Below are 15,867 nucleotides of genomic sequence, written 5' to 3'. Positions count from 1 at the left end.
CTCAGCTCACTGCAAGCTCCACCTCCCGGGTTCACGCCATTCTCCTACCTCAGCCTCCAGAGTAGCTGGGATTACAGGCGCCCGCCACCAGGCCTGGCCAATTTTTTTTGTATTTTTTAGTAGAGACGGGGTTTCACCGTGTTAGCCAGGATGGTCTCTATCTCCTGACCTCGTGATCTGCCTGTCTCGGCCTCCCAAAGTGCTGGGATTAGAGGCATGAGCCACCGTGCCTGGCCTATATTATTTATTTATTTATTGAGACAGAGTCTCGCTCTGTCGCCCAGGCTGGAGTGCAGTGGTGTGATCTCAGCTCACTGCAGCCTCCACCTCCCAGGTTCACAAGATTATTCTGCCTCAGACAACTGAGTAGCTGGGATTACAGGTGCCTGCCACCATGCCCAGCTAATTTTTGTAGTTTTAGTAGAGACGGGTTTTCTCCATTTTGGCCAGGCTGGTCTTGAACTCTTGACCTCAGGTGATTCACCTGCCTCGGTTCCCAAAGTGCTGGGATTACAGGCGTGAGCCACTGTGCCTGGCCCAGACCCTGTTTGAAAAAAAAGAAAAATTAGTCGGGCATGGTGGCAGGTGCCTGTAATCCCAGTTACTCGGAAGGCTGAGGCAGAAGAATCGCTTAAACCCAAGAGGTGGTGGTTGCAGTTAGCCGAGATCGTGCCACTGCACTCCAGCCTGGGGAACAAGAGTGAAACTCTGTCTCAAAAAAAAAAAAAAAAAAAAAGTAAATGGGAAAAATAAAAAGGGAAATGAAAGGAAATGTATATGAAGTAGCTTTTTAGCTTTTTTTTTTTTTCTTTGGTAGAGAAGAGGTCTCACCACATTGCCCAAGCTAGTCTTGAACTTCCTGCCTCAGCCTTCCAAAGTTCTGGGATTACATGTGTGAGCCACTACACCCAGTACCTTTTCTATGTTTTGATATGTATAGATATCCAAATACCTACCATTGTAACATCACAAAGAAGATGAAGGTAAAAACAACAAAACAAATACTTAGCATTGTGTTGCAATTGCCTACAGTATTCAGACAGTTACACGCTGTCCAGGTTGGTAGCCTAGGAGCAGTAGGCTTTATATAGCAGGGGTCCCCACCCCCACCCCTCCCTGACCTGGTGGCCTGTCAGGGACCAGGCCACACAGCAGGAGGTGAGTGATGGGTGAGCATTACCTACCGCCTGAGCTCTGCCTCCTCTCAGATCAGCAACAGCATTAGATTCTCATAGCAGCTCAACCCTATTGTGAACTGTGCATGTGAGGGACCTAGGTTGCCCATTCCTTATGAGAATCTAACTAATGCCTGATGATCTGAGGTGGAACAATTTCATCCCCAAACCATCCACCCTCCTTACGTCCATGGAAAAATTGTCTTCCATCGTACAGGTCCCTGGTGCCAAAAAGGTTGGGGACTGCTGGGCTACACCACATAGCCTACACGTGTAGTAGCCATACCATCTAGGTTTTTTTTTTGAGATGGAGTCTCACTCTGTTGCCCAGGCTGGAGTGCAATGGCAGGATCTCGGCTCATTGCAACCTCCGCCTCCTGGGTTCAAGTGATTCTCCTGCCTCAGCCTCCTGAGTAGCTGGTATTACAGGTGCGCACCACCATGCCCGGCTAATTTTTGTATTTTTAGTACAGACAGTGTTTCACTATCTTGGCCAGGCTGCTCTCGAACTCCTGACCTCGTGATCCACCCGCCTTGGCCTCCCAAAGTGCTGGGAATGAGCCACCATGCCCGGACCCATCTAGGTTTATCTAAGTTCCCTTGTCTAGGTCAGTTTGCATTGCTATAAAGGAATACCTGAGTCTGGGTAATTTATAAAGAGGTTTATTTGGCTCACAGTTCTGCAGACTGTACCAGAAGCATGACACTAGCATTTGTTTCTGGGAGGGCCTCGGAAAGTTTCCAATCATAGTTGAAGGGGAAGGGGAGCAGGCATTCCATGGTGAGACAGGAAGGAAGCCAGACCGAGAGAGGACAGCAGTGCCGTGCTCTTTTAAATGATCAGCAATCTCATGAATAGAGGGAGAACTCACTTTACCGTGGAAATGTCACTAAGCCATTCATGAGGGATCTACCCTCGTGACCAAAAAGACCTCCCACTAGTTCCCACATCCAACACTGCGGATCACCTGTCTGCCTGCCTGCCTTCCTTCCTTCATTTCCCTTCCTTCCTTCCTCTTTCTTCTTTATTTTTGTTTTATTCTTTTTCTTTTTTCTGTTTTTTTTTTTTTTTGAGATGGAGTCTCACTCTTTCACCCAGGCCGGACTGCAGTGGCGCTATCTCAGCTCACTGCAAGCTCCACCTCCCAGGTTCACGCCATTCTCCTGCCTCAGCCTCTCGAGTAGCTGAGACTACAGGTGTCCGCCACCGCACCCGGCTAATTTTTGGTATTTTTAGTAGAGACGGGGTTTCACCGTGTTAGCCAGGATGGTCTCGATCTCCTGACCTCGTGATCCGCCCACCTCAGCCTCCCAAAGTGCTGGGATTACAGATGTGAGCCACCGCACCTGGCCTCTTTCCTCTTTTTTTTTTTTTTTTTTTTGAGACAGTCTCACTCTGTCTCCCAGGCTGGAGTGCAGTGGCACAAACATGGCTCACTGCAGCCCCAACCTCCTGGGCTCAAGAAGGATCACATTTCAACATGAGATTTGGAGGGGACAAACATCCAAACTGTATCAAACTCCATGATGTTCATACAATGACAAGATTGCCTACGGAGACATTTCTCAACATGTCCGTGTCATTATGTGACCCCATGACTGTAATTCTTGTAAAGGTGGGTGCAGTAACTGTTCAGTACGACTGTTTTTCTTTAGGGCATTGTTTCTGTACTGGGAGGAAAGGAGTTGGAGTGAAGCACAGGTGACTTCAACTTTTTTTTTTTTTTTTTTGAGACAGTTTCACTCTTGTTGCCCAGGCTGGAGTGCAATAGTTCGATCTTGGCTCAACGCAACCTCCGCCTCCCAGGTTCAAGCGATTCTCCTGCCTCAGCCTCCCGAATAGCTGAGATTACAGGCATATGCCACCACGGCTGGCTAATTTTGTGTTTTTAGTAGAGACAAGGTTTCTCCATGTTGGTCAGGCTGGTCTCGAACTCCCAACCTCAGGTGATCTGCCCGCCTCAGCCTCCCAAAGTGCTGTCATTACAGGTGTGAGCCACCGCACCCGGCCGTGACTTTGACTTTAATTACAATGTGTTATTCATTTATTTTAGAGACTGGGTCTCACTCTTTCACCCAGGCTGGAGTGCAGTGGTGCAATCATAGCTCACTGAAGCCTCAAACTCCTGGGCTCGAACAAGTCCTCCTGCCTCAGCCTCCCGAGTAGCTGGGAGTACAGGTATCAGCCACCATGCTTGGCTAATTTTTATTTTATTTTATTTTATTTTTTGTAGAGATGAGGTCTCACTATGTTGCCTAGGCTGGTCTTGAACTCCTGGCCTTAGGTGATCACTCTTGTTGCCCAGTCTGGAGTGCAATGGTGCAAATTCGGCTCACTGCAACCTCCATCTCCCAGGTTCAAGCGATTCTCCTGCCTCACCCTCCCGAGTAGCTGGGATTACAGGTATGTGCCACCACGCCCGGCTAATTTTGCATTTTTAGTACAGACGGGGTTTCTCCATGTTGTCAGGCTGGTCTCTAACTCCTGACCTCAAGTGAACCGCCCTCCTTGGTCTCCCAAAGTGCTGGGATTATAGGCAGGAGCCATGGTGCCCGCTGATCCTTTCTTTACTTGGCATTTTTTCTTTTTTTTTTTTTTTTTGAGACGGAGTCTCGCTCTGTCGCCGAGGCTGGAGTGCAGTGGCACGATCTCGGCTCACTGCAAGCTCCGCCTCCCGGGTTCACGCCATTCTCCTGCCTCAGCTTCCCGAGTAGCTGGGATTACAGGCGCCCGCCAACACGCCCGGCTAATTTTTCTATTTTTAGTAGAGACGGAGTTTCACCATGTTGGCCAGGCTGGTCTCAAACTCCTGACCTCAGGTAATCCACCCACCTCGGCCTCCCAAAGTGCTGGGATTACAGGTGTCAGCCACCACGCTCGGCCTGCAAAACCCCACCTTTACAAAATTTTTAAAAATTAGCTGGGCATGATAGGTAACAAGAGTGACACCCTGAAGAAAGAAAGAAGAAAGTGGAGGGAAAGAGGGAGGAAGAATGATAGGAAAATAAATCTGCCAGGATCTAATAAAGCTTAGTGACCATGCCACCATGCCACTCCTAAGTATTTAAAAGAAATGAAAATTTATCTTCCCCAAAATACTCTTACAGTACAAGCTCTATTAACAGTGGCCAAAGACCGGAAACAATCAATTGGCCAAGAACTGGTGAGTGAAACTATATTGGCTACATTATAGTATAGCCACACAATGAAATACCACTCAGCAGTAAAAAATAACGAGCTGTTGATATCCCCACAACATGGACAACTCTCAAAAACACTTTGCTGCGGCCAGGCAGGGTGGCTCATGTAATCCCAGCACTTTGGGAGGCGGAGATGGGCAGATCACATGAGGCCGGAGTTCGAGACCAGCCTGGCCAACATGGCGAAACCCCTCTCTACTAAAAATATGAAAATTAGCCAGGTGTGGTGGCGGGCGCCAGCAGTCTCAGCTACTCAGGAGGCTGAGGCAGGAGAATCGCTTGAACCCGAGAGGCGGAGGTTGTGGTGAGCAGAGATCGCGCCACTGCGCTCCAGCCTAGGTGACAGAGCCAGACTCCGTCTCAAAAAAACAGCTTTGTTGAGCAAAAGTCAGACACAAAAGACAACCTATTGCATGCTTCTACTAACGTGAAAATCAAGGAGACAAAACGATCGTGGAGCGATAGAAATCCAAATACTGCAAAATGTTCTGTCCATTTGAGTCATTCCAAGCTCCCTATTCTTTTCAGAGCCTACACTGTGGAGGACCCCCAGGCCGCAGATTGATAGCAACTGGGACAGTTCTGGTTTCAGCGCCCAGCGCAGACGCCACTCTTCGAAAGGGTGGGGCACACGGCAAAACGCAATCATCTGGTCTTCAGTTATCAGTACTAAACATGGCGGCTCCCACCGAGCACCACACCCAGATCACGAGACCGCGCGCTGTCGGAGCCAGTCTGTCGGCTCACTGGGGCGCGCCTACTTTTAGATTGACCAATAAACGCGAGGCGTAAGGCACGCCCTCTTTCTTCCCGTCTCCGCCAATAATCTCCCGGTCCCTTCCACAGGACCCAATCACCGCTTCGGCCTCTCTTGAATGAAAAGGCAGCGGCCCAGTCAGCAGAGCAGCAGCCCGACACAAGAGGCAGGAAGCGCGGCAGCTCGTGTCTGAGCGCCCGGCGGAAAACCGAAGTCAGAAGTCTCTCTTAGCAGCACGCGGAGAAGAACGGGGAGCCAGGTGAGCAGCGGATCCCGGGCGCGGGGCCGCGGTGTGGGGACGTCTGAACTGAGAGCGAGAGGACGAGGGGAGACGTTGGGATCTAAGGGGAGGAGGAGAAAGGGTCGCGAGACGGTGGGGGCGGGGCGGTTGGTGTGTCAGAGCGCTGTGTGTTGGCCGTTGGGCACCGGGGCGCATGCGCTAGGGGTGGGCCAGCCGTTGGCGCGCGGTGCTCGGGGCTCGGGGCCCGCTTCTCGGAGGGGCTGTCATGGCCTACGGCGCTCCGAGCCCCACTTGGAGTCTGTCAGTTCGTCCGAATAGACCACGCGGCGGCCTGGGGCCATTTGGAGAGGGACGAGGGGGTGACGCCGGGGTCTGGGGCCTGGGTGGGAGAAGTTGGAGCTTCCAGTTGTCAGGGGTTTCTTTGGGTCCGAGGGACTTGATCCCTTTCCCAGTCTGCCTTCTTCTTGGTCTACTTTTTACGGGATTCGGGATTCTGAGATTTAGAGCAAATAAGACTTTATTTTGGAAGGCCGGGCGCGGTGGCTCTTGTTTCTCAGTACTTTGGGAGAGACCAAGGAGGGCGGATCACTCGAGGTCAGGAGTTCGAGACCAGCCTGGCCAACATGGTGAAACCTCGTCTCTACTCAAAATACAAAAAAAATCAGCCGAGCGTGGTGGCGAGCGCCTGTGGTCCCAGCTACTCGGGAGGCTGAGGCACGAGAATCGCTTGAACCCGGGAGGTGGAGGTTACAGTGAGCCGAGATCGCGACACTGCACTCCAGCCTGGGTGACAGAGCGAGATTCTGCCTCAAAAAAAACAGAATGAAAAAAAGATTTTCTTTTGGAAATAGGAGTCCCCAGGTGGGAATAAACTCCGGGGTGGAAAGCCTGCCTGGGGACACTTGAGGGTAACTGGGTACACGTGGCGTGTCTGGGTTGTGAGTTCCCCGCTGTCACCTTTCAAGTTCATGTGCTCCTGGCGCCGTAGCGGTCATGGCCACCCACTTTGGGCGGGGAAAACCCCGCCGGATCCTTTCCTGATCTAATCAGTTTTGAGCTTTAGATCCTGTCCAGCCCGGTTTCTCGAAAATTTTATCTTAGCAGATTCGGTTTACCCCAATTTATTTATTTCTCTCTCTCTCTTTTTTTTTTTTTTTGAGACAGAGCCTTGCTCTGTCGCCCAGGCTGGAGTGCAGTGACACTATCTCGGCTCACTGAAGCCTCCGTCTTCCGGGTTCAAGCAAGCACATCCGGCTAATTTTTGTATTTGTAGTAGAGACGGGGTTTCACCATGTTGCCCAGGCTTGTCTCTAATTCCCGACTTCAAGTGATCCGCCCGCTTCGCCTCCCAAAGTGCTGGGATTACAGGCATGAGCCACCACGCTGGGCCCCAATTTCTTTTTTTAAATTTATTTTTCTTGAGAAAGGGTCTCCCTCTGTCACCCAGGCTGGAATGCCATGGCACCATCACTGGCAGCCTCGACCTCCTGGCTCGAGCGATCCTCCCGGCACAGCCTCCCAAGTAGCTGGGACTACAGGCCCATGCCACCACACCGGGCTAATTTTTTTTTTTTTTTAATTTCTACTTATTTATTTTTTAGCCTTTGCTACATAGAAGGTGCCCCTTGGGCTATGTGTTTTTTAAGTTTTTTTAAGTTTTAGGGTACATGTGCACAACGTGCGGGTTTGTTACATATGTATACATGTGCCATGTTGGTGTGCTGCACCCGTTAACTCGTCATTTGCATTAGGTATATCTCCTAATGCTATCCCTTCCCCCTCCCCCCACCCACCCGGCTACTTTTTTAAAAATTGTTTTTGTATAGACGCGGTCTCGACTTATTGTCCAGGTTGGTCTCGAACTCCTGGGCTCAAGCCATCCTCCCACGCTGGCTTCTCAAAGTGCTGGGATTACAGAAGTGAGGCACCATGCCCGGCCTGCCCCAAATTTATTTCCCCACCAACAAAACAACTTTGCTTTATTTCCTTAAAATACACCATCTCTTGGCCACCTAGATTTGGAGCCCAGAATAGACTGTGGCTTTTCTCTACCCATGGATTGGTCAGGGGATGTTCCTCTCTTGTGGCATGTCCCACCCTTTCTTTCCTTACCTCACGCCCCTACCCTGGTTACTTCTCTTTTATTTGGTGACTGGTTTTCCCTGCTACTGTTCTTAACCTACCCCTTCATCGGAGGAGTAAATTACAGTACTCTTGGGCAGATCCTGATTGAGTGGCTTAGCTCCAATCTAATTAGCAGTTCCCTATTGCTTAACAAGTACACAGGCCCAGGCTGGGCGTGGTGGGTGGCTCATTCCTGTAATCCCAGCACTTTGGGAGGCAGAGGCAGGAGGTTTGCTTGAGTCCAGGAGTTCACAACCAGCCTGGGAAACATGGTGAAACCCTGTCTCTACTAAAACAAAAATTAGCCAGGCGTGGTGGCATGCACCTGTAGTCCCAGCTACACAGGAAGCTGAGGTGGTGGACTCACTGGGCCTGGGAGGTCGAGGCTCCAGTGAGCTATGATTGCACCACTGCACTCCAGCCTGGGTGACAGAGCGAGACCCTGTCTAAAAAAACAAACAAACAAACACATGCCCTGTGTGGCTGACCAGCTCTTCCAGCTTTGTCTTCTGCCCTGACGCCAGCCAGCTAGTCCTACTCTCCATACCCCAAAAGGCTCTGGTGCTTTTCGGACTGACCTTTCTTGGCTCCTGTTTTCCCTGCTGCCTGGGAAGTGACCCCTTCAGATTGCCTGTTTGAAGGGTCAGATAAAGAGACATGTTCAACTCTGCCTGAACGCCTTTATTCTAGTTCCATTTATTCAGCCATTGCTATGGAGTGCTTATTAGCTGTTCTCACAGGGCAGGGCTGACTGGAAGCGGTGCTGTTTTAGTTGGGGCTGTGAGGAAATACCTTTCTGGAGCAAAGGAGGCCCAAAAGAAGTGGGGGATTTGTGACCCTTCCAGGCAGCAGGAACAGCAAGTGCAAAGGTGCTGAGGTGTGTTTGAGACACGGCAGCAAGGCTGGCGAGTGAGGGGCAATGGGGGAGATGAGGTATGAGTATAGAGGAGTCGGGTTAGGAGGGGCCCGGTAGGCTGGCTTTGTGAGGACTCGAGTTTTTTTCTAAGCACAGTAGGAACCCATTAAAAGTTTTGAGCAGAATAGTGATGTACTCTTAGGTTTTTTTTTTTTTTTTTGAGACAGAGTCTTGCTCTGTCGCCCAGGCCGGAGGGCCATGGTGTGATCTCGGCTCTCTGCAACCTCTGCCTCCTAGGTTCAAGTGATTCTCCTGCCTCCGAGTAGCTGGGATTACAGGTACCCGCCACCACACCCGGCACATTTTTGGTATTTTTAGTAGAGATGGGGTTTCACCATGTTGGTCAGGCTGGTCCTGGACTCCTGACCTCAGGTGGTCCGCCCGCCTCGGCCTCCCAAAGTGCTGGGATTACAGGTGTGAGCCACCGCGCCTGGCCGTGACTTAGTTTGATAGGGTCTTTCTGGCTGCTCTGGGGAGGGGCTGGGGGATGGCAACAGGGAAACCAGGGAGGAGGATATTGGCTTAATTCAGGCAAGAGATGATGGCACCTACATGTCCAGCTGACAGTGGTTAAGCAAAATGTAGTATGTTGGTGAGATGGAACATTAGGTGACCATGGAAAGAAATGAGGCCAGGTGTGGTGGCTCACACCTGTAATCCCAGCACTTTGGAAGGCTGAGGTGGGCGGATCGCCTGAGCCCACAAGTTGGAGATCAGCTTGGGCAACATGGTGAAACCCCATCTCTGTTACAAATACAAAAATTAGTGGTGGCGGGCGCATGTAGCTCCTGCTACTAGGGAGGCTGAGGTGGGAAGATCGCTTGATTGAGCCCGGGAGGCAGAGGTTGAAGTGAGCTTTGATTGGGCCACTGCACTCCAGCCTGGGCAACAGAGCAAGACCTTGTCTCAAAGAGGGGGGAAAAAAAAGGAAGGGAGTACTGATGATGTGGTAGAGCACACTGTGCTGAGTGAAAGAAGCCAGACACAAAATGTCACAAATTGTAAGATTTCATTTATGTGAATTGTCCACAACAACAGGCAAATCCATAGAAACAGAAAGCAGATTAGTGGTTGCCCGGGGCTGGGGTGGGGTGTTTAGGGTATGGATACGTAAAGGGTACAGGAGCTTTTATTTCAAGGTGATGAAGTATTCTAAAATTGCACATGTGGTAGTGGTTGCACATGTCTGTGACTACACTAAAAACCACTGAATTATCTGCCTTAAGTGGTGAGTTGTATAGCATGTAAATATCTCTGTGAAGCTTTTCTTTTTTTTTTTTTTTTCAGGCTGGAGTGAAGTGGCGTGATTTCAGCTCATCACAACCTCCGCCTCCCGGGTTTAAGCAATTTTTCTGCCTCAGCTTCCCGAGTAGCTGGGATTATAGGCGCCTGCCACCATGCCTGGCTAAATTTTTGTATTTTTAGTAGAGATGGGGTTTCACCATGTTGGTCAGGCTGGTCTCGAACTCCTGACTTCAGGTGACCCACCCGCCTTGGTCTCTCAAAAGTGCTGGGATTACAGGCGTGAGCCACCGTGCGCGGCCTGTAAAGCTGTTCTAGTTAAAAATAATAATAATAATAAGGCCAGGCGCAGTGGCTCACGCCTGTAATCCCAGCACTTTAGGAGGCTGAGGTGGGTAGATCATGAGGTCAGGAGTTTGAGACCAGCCTGACCAACATGGTGAAACCCTGTCTGTACGAAAACTACAAAAATTAGCTGGGCATGGTGGCAAGCACCTGTAATCCCAGCTACTCAGGAGGCTGAGGCAGGAGAATCTTGAACCCTGGAGGCGGAGGTTGCAGTGAGCCGAGGTTGCGCCACTGCACTGCAGCCTGGGTGACAGCAAGACTCCGTCTCAATAATAATAATAATAATAATAAAACAGGTGATAGCAGCTTGGGGCCAGCATGGTAGCATAGGTGAGAACTGGCCAGAGGGCCTTGGTGGGATTCACTGCCTCATGGACAGGGAGGTTGAGAGAGAGAAAACAGCCATTGAGACAATGGAATTGCTGTTTCTGAGCCGGAAATGAGTGACAGCAAGGCCAGAAGTGGCCTAGGATCCTCAGCATCCAGCCTCAGGAAGAATTGTAGCAGCTGTCACCCTCTGCTCCACCCCCCACTGGAGTCTGGGGTAGGGGAGGAGGACGAAAGACAATTGTCCTCATGTTTGGGTCCCTTGCACCCAGCAGGCACTTGGTATGCATTAGATTAATAAAGCAAAGAGGTAGGCAGACTTTGTATTAATTCCATTTTCCATCTTCTCAGCTTTATTTTTATTGGCCCAGGCCCAATAGGAGGCCTTTCATGAGAGCACTTAATTATTCCCCTGTGCAGACCACAGAGAGTGGGAGAAGCTGGGGCTGGGCAGATACTGCTTGCTCTCTCGCAAACTCAGTTCCCACCAGCATCCTGGCAGCCCTACCCCTGGGATCTTTGGGCTCCTGCCCCGTGAAAGCCCAGTGGGTTCCTTGGGGAGTGATAGGGAGGGGGCTTCTCTGGGCTGAGTAGTCTGAGGAGGTTCACTGGAGCTGAGGCTTGCGTGTGGAGAAGGAGGCATTTGTGCAGAGACCTGGGGGCAGAGCATTCCTGGCGGTGACAGCCAGGTTCAAAGGCTTGGGGCAGGGGCTCCAGGGGTCTGAGCAGCTGAACAAGGCTGGGGGTGGTGTGGGATGAGGTGAGCAGGGGTCAAACCAAGGGGATTGCCTGGCCTGTGGTGAGAGTTGGGATTTTAACTCTGTGAGCCATGGGAAGCCCTTGGAGGTGGAGGGTGTTCTGTCTGTGGGTGTGGCCAGCGGGGCATGGGGGAGAGATGGGGTAGCTTGGGGGTGGGGAGGTGGAGACAGGGCGAAGCTGCGAGGTGCAGCCCAGGTAGAGCTGACGGGCTCACTCATGGAAGGAGGCGGCAGAGAATGCCGTTTGAATGAAGCTTCATCATCCTTCTGTGCCCACTCGCGGGACCCTGCCTCTCTCTCTTCTCAGCATCATGGCAGAACAGGATGTGGAAAACGATCTTTTGGATTATGATGAAGAGGAAGAGCCCCAGGCTCCTCAAGAGAGCACACCGGCTCCCCCTAAGAAAGACATCAAGGGATCCTACGTTTCCATCCACAGCTCTGGCTTCCGGGACTTTCTGCTGAAGCCGGAGCTCCTGCGGGCCATCGTGGACTGTGGCTTTGAGCATCCTTCTGAGGGTACGCCTTCTGGGTGTTATCCTCTTGCCCAGGTCCTCACCAAGACAAGACCAGCCCTGCCCGCCCAGAGCGGTGCTGCCTCCAGTGTGCCGTGGGTGAGGGAGGGGCCCGTCCGTCCTGCGGATCAGTTGTGCCCAGCGGGGCCTGTGGCTGCCCTCGGCAGCGGGGCGTTCTGCTTTGACCAGGCGGATACCCCAGCCCTGCAGGTGTCTGTGGCCTTGTCCGGACTCGGCCTCTTCTGATTGCCCTCACTGTGGGCCCCCGGTCAACTGGTGAGGATCCTGCACGGGGGTGCGTCCAGGTTCTCGTCCCTCACGCTCTGCTTCTCCTGCAGTCCAGCATGAGTGCATTCCCCAGGCCATCCTGGGCATGGACGTCCTGTGCCAGGCCAAGTCCGGGATGGGCAAGACAGCGGTCTTCGTGCTGGCCACCCTACAGCAGATTGAGCCTGTCAACGGACAGGTGGGTGGGCTCCTCCCTTCCTGGCCCCACCCTGCCTGTGGCGGTGGAAGTAGAGTAGGCTGGATGGGGTGGCTGACACCTGTTAGCCCAGTGCTTTGGGAAGCTGAGGCTGCAGGATTGCTTGAGCCCAGGAAGTCGAGGCTGCAGTGTGCTATGATCACACCACTGCACTCCAGCCTGGGTGACAGAGGTAGACTCCATCTCAAAAAATAATTAGTTATAACAAAAATTAGAAATTGCCAATAAGCCAAAATAACTGGAAAGTGCCCACAGTTTGCCCCTTGCCCCAGAGGCATCGTTGCTGTTTTGCCGTGCCACTTACCTAGAGAGTGTCCATCTGTGAAGGTTGGGTTGCCCCGAATATAGCTGTCACCACTGTCCTTGCTGTTAGGCCCTGGCTGTCTTCTCCCATTGTCTTGTGTGCCACTATCTTGGGGAGACACTTCAGTGAATTCTGGTGTCTTGCTCCCGAGTCAGGCCAGGTGCACATCTTTGGGCTTCATATTGGCGCCCTTGCCCTCGTTATCTCAGAGCACATCCTGAAGGATGAAGGTGCTGTGGAGGGCTGTGGTGTGGTCTAGTGTCTGATGGCACGGGTGGGAAGACCGGGGCCGCCCGAGTGCCGAGATTCAGGAAATCCTTAGAGAGCCAGGTCCCATGTCACCCAGGCAGGCCAGGTCTAACCATTACATTATGCGGGCCATTTTCTGTTCCATTTTCTGTTTCTCATTGTGGGTCCTGGTGTTGGGAGACAGGTTTCAATAGCTGTGGGAGGGTATAGGGAGTGAGGGGTGGGGAAGGGCTGTGAGAAGTGGGAGGCATTTGGACCGGGCCTTCAAATGGCCTGTGATGTTGGGTGCAGTGTCAGGGGGACTGGGTTGGGTGGACTCTGGTGGGGAAGGGGTTTAGGACACTGCCTAAGGCCCTCTTCTTATGCCACTTCCCAGGTGACGGTCCTGGTCATGTGCCACACGAGGGAGCTGGCCTTCCAGATCAGCAAGGAATATGAGCGCTTTTCCAAGTACATGCCCAGCGTCAAGGTGAGCCCCTCGGGCCGGACTGGACCAGGCGCCACTTGGTTTCTGCAGCTTTGTTAGCCTCGGCTCTGGCCCAGCCAGCATTTACCAAGCTTGGCAGGGGCAGCTGCCTTTGAGGTTTGCGGTGGTTTTTGCTCCTTAAAAGCTTGATGAATTATGCATGGCTCCCAGGGGCCTGCGCAGGTCCCAGCCTGGGGCTGCCTTTGAGTGGAGCCCCGGGAGGCTCTCAGGCCTGCCTTGGTCCCCTGAGGCCTCCTGTTCGCAGGTGCTGGGCCGTGCGGGTCGGGGCCTTGGGCCGTGTATCAGCATGGACCGGTTTCCTCCTCATCCCCATAGGTGTCTGTGTTCTTCGGTGGTCTCTCCATCAAGAAGGATGAAGAAGTGTTGAAGAAGAACTGTCCCCATGTCGTGGTGGGGACCCCGGGCCGCATCCTGGCGCTCGTGCGGAATAGGAGCTTCAGCCTAAAGAATGTGAAGCACTTTGTGCTGGACGAGTGTGACAAGATGCTGGAGCAGCTGGGTGAGTCCTCTGCCCTTGCAGCCCCAGCTGAGAGTCAGTGACTAGGCGGGCCCCATAGCAGGCGGAAGGCTCTTGAGTGGGTCACATGGGCGGCCGGCAGGCGGGGCTCCTGTGGTGATCTTAGGGAAAGCTCTGCTGCTGGCAGAGGGATGTGCTGTTTCTGAGCCCGAGCCGAATGGGACCACGGGGCCCAAGCAAGCCCCCGTCCCTCCTGGACGTAAAGGCATGCGCACATACCTCTGGGAGTATGAGGCTTCTGCCACCTGTTGGGTTGGTTCCAGGCCCCGCCTGCCCTCAGTGAGCCCCGACAGGGCCGGTGGGAGATGGGCTTGTGTCCTGGGAGGCAGCTGCAGCTCTCACCCCAGCGGCTGTCTCTGCCTCAGGCTCCCCTCCCTGAAGCGTGGCTCGAGGCGCACGGGCACGGCTGCTCCGCGCCAGCGTGTAAGTGGATTGCAGCTCCTCCCGCGCCTGCGCTCGCTGGCCACCCCCCAGCCCCTCAGGCACCAGGACTGGCCACTCCCGCGGCTCACTCTGCCCTCGTCACGGTGCCACTGGCTCCCTGGCACAGGTTGGGAGGGGTCTGGGTCTGGTCTGGGGTGGGGGTCCTGCATGGCAGACGCTCATGCCCACCCATGTCTTGCCCTCCCCACCCAGACATGCGGCGGGATGTGCAGGAGATCTTCCGCCTGACACCACACGAGAAGCAGTGCATGATGTTCAGCGCCACCCTGAGCAAGGACATCCGGCCTGTGTGCAGGAAGTTCATGCAGGATGTGAGTAGGGCGAGAGTGGCAGCTTCAGCCTTCCCCAGGGGCCTGGAGCCTGGGGCCCCAGGACACCCGCACGGCCCACATGGCACGGAGGATGCTGGGATGCTGGGAGCCGGCAGAGCCTCCTTTCCTCCCCTCGGTCTTGTCAAACTGGGAGTCAAGCTTGGTCCACACCTGAGTCGGGCCAGAGCTTACATCCAGCTTTTGAGCGATGTTTACTGAGGTCTGGTGCAGCAGGTCCTCTGGGAAGTGTCGCACAAAGGAGTCGCCCACTGGAAGGTTCTGGGCAGGCGAGATGCCCAGAGGTGATACCTGCCCGCCCCTCCCACCTCCCTTCCCACACAGCCCATGGAGGTGTTTGTGGACGACGAGACCAAGCTCACGCTGCACGGCCTGCAGCAGTACTACGTCAAACTCAAAGACAGTGAGAAGAACCGCAAGCTCTTTGATCTCTTGGATGTGCTGGAGTTTAACCAGGTGATACTTCCATCAGCCTGTCCTGGGGCTCTGGACCTTCGGGAGGTCACTGGGCCGCAGGGACTGTGTGGCCCTGACTGCCACTCCTTCCCTCAGGTGATAATCTTCGTCAAGTCAGTGCAGCGCTGCATGGCCCTGGCCCAGCTCCTCGTGGAGCAGAACTTCCCGGCCATCGCCATCCACCGGGGCATGGCCCAGGAGGAGCGGTGAGTGCGAGCCGCCGGCCAAGGCTGCAGGGAGCACCACCAGGAGCCCAGTGTCTGACGGCCTCCACTTGTTTCTCCTGCACCCCAGCCTGTCACGCTATCAGCAGTTCAAGGATTTCCAGCGGCGGATCCTGGTGGCCACGAATCTGTTTGGCCGGGGGATGGACATCGAGCGAGTCAACATCGTCTTTAACTACGACATGCCTGAGGACTCGGACACCTACCTGCACCGGGTGAGCAGCCTCACGGGCATGTTGCTTTCCCCTGGCGGTGGGGTGGGGCCCCAGCCCTGCTTTTCCTCAAGTCCTGAGGTAGTATCTGTGGCCTGACCCTGATCCTGTCTGCCTGCAGGTGGCCCGGGCGGGTCGCTTTGGCACCAAAGGCCTAGCCATCACTTTTGTGTCTGACGAGAATGATGCCAAAATCCTCAATGACGTCCAGGACCGGTTTGAAGTTAATGTGGCAGAACTTCCAGAGGAAATCGACATCTCCACATACAGTAAGTGCCTTGGGCAGGGCCAGGGGTCTGGGGCAGAGGGTTCCTCCCCCGGCCCTTCAGTTCACTGCATCTCATGTCTTACAGTTGAGCAGAGCCGGTAACCACCACGTGCCAGAGCCGCCCACCCGGAGCCGCCCGCATGCAGCTTCACCTCCCCTTTCCAGGCGCCACTGTTGAGAAGCTAGAGATTGTATGAGAATAAACTTGTTATTATGGAAGCCTGGCTCCCACCCCATCTATTTCTTGGTCATCTTGGCCTTTCACGGACACCCTGGGCCCGGCCTCTGA

General features: G+C 53.6%; 1 protein-coding gene across 3 annotated transcripts; it reads left to right on the top strand.

Annotated features, from left to right (window-relative positions):
- The first annotated feature begins 4,116 nt into the window (after nt 1–4,116).
- On the top strand, nt 4,117–15,797 carry DDX39A (DExD-box helicase 39A). 3 transcript variants are annotated; one of them, XM_016935303.4, is made up of 11 exons: nt 4,117–5,392; nt 11,397–11,608; nt 11,943–12,070; nt 13,018–13,110; nt 13,444–13,627; nt 14,282–14,400; nt 14,743–14,874; nt 14,971–15,080; nt 15,169–15,313; nt 15,432–15,579; nt 15,664–15,797. In XM_016935303.4, exons 2-11 carry the CDS (start codon nt 11,401–11,403, stop codon nt 15,678–15,680), a joined length of 1,284 nt encoding a protein of 427 aa, XP_016790792.1. In that variant the 5' UTR covers nt 4,117–5,392; nt 11,397–11,400; the 3' UTR covers nt 15,681–15,797. The 3 variants fall into 3 exon arrangements, with proteins under 3 accessions (XP_016790792.1, XP_016790793.1, XP_063657352.1); XM_016935304.4 differs by lacking the exon at nt 4,117–5,392 and adding an exon at nt 5,558–5,733; XM_063801282.1 differs by lacking the exon at nt 4,117–5,392 and adding an exon at nt 7,770–8,375.
- The last annotated feature ends 70 nt before the right edge of the window (nt 15,798–15,867 follow it).

The sequence above is a fragment of the Pan troglodytes genome, chromosome 20 (genome assembly GCF_028858775.2).
Source record: "Pan troglodytes isolate AG18354 chromosome 20, NHGRI_mPanTro3-v2.0_pri, whole genome shotgun sequence".
NCBI lineage: Eukaryota > Metazoa > Chordata > Mammalia > Primates > Hominidae > Pan > Pan troglodytes.
The sequence above is the reverse complement of the archived record's forward strand: the minus strand, read 5'-3'. Positions and strand labels throughout refer to the sequence as shown.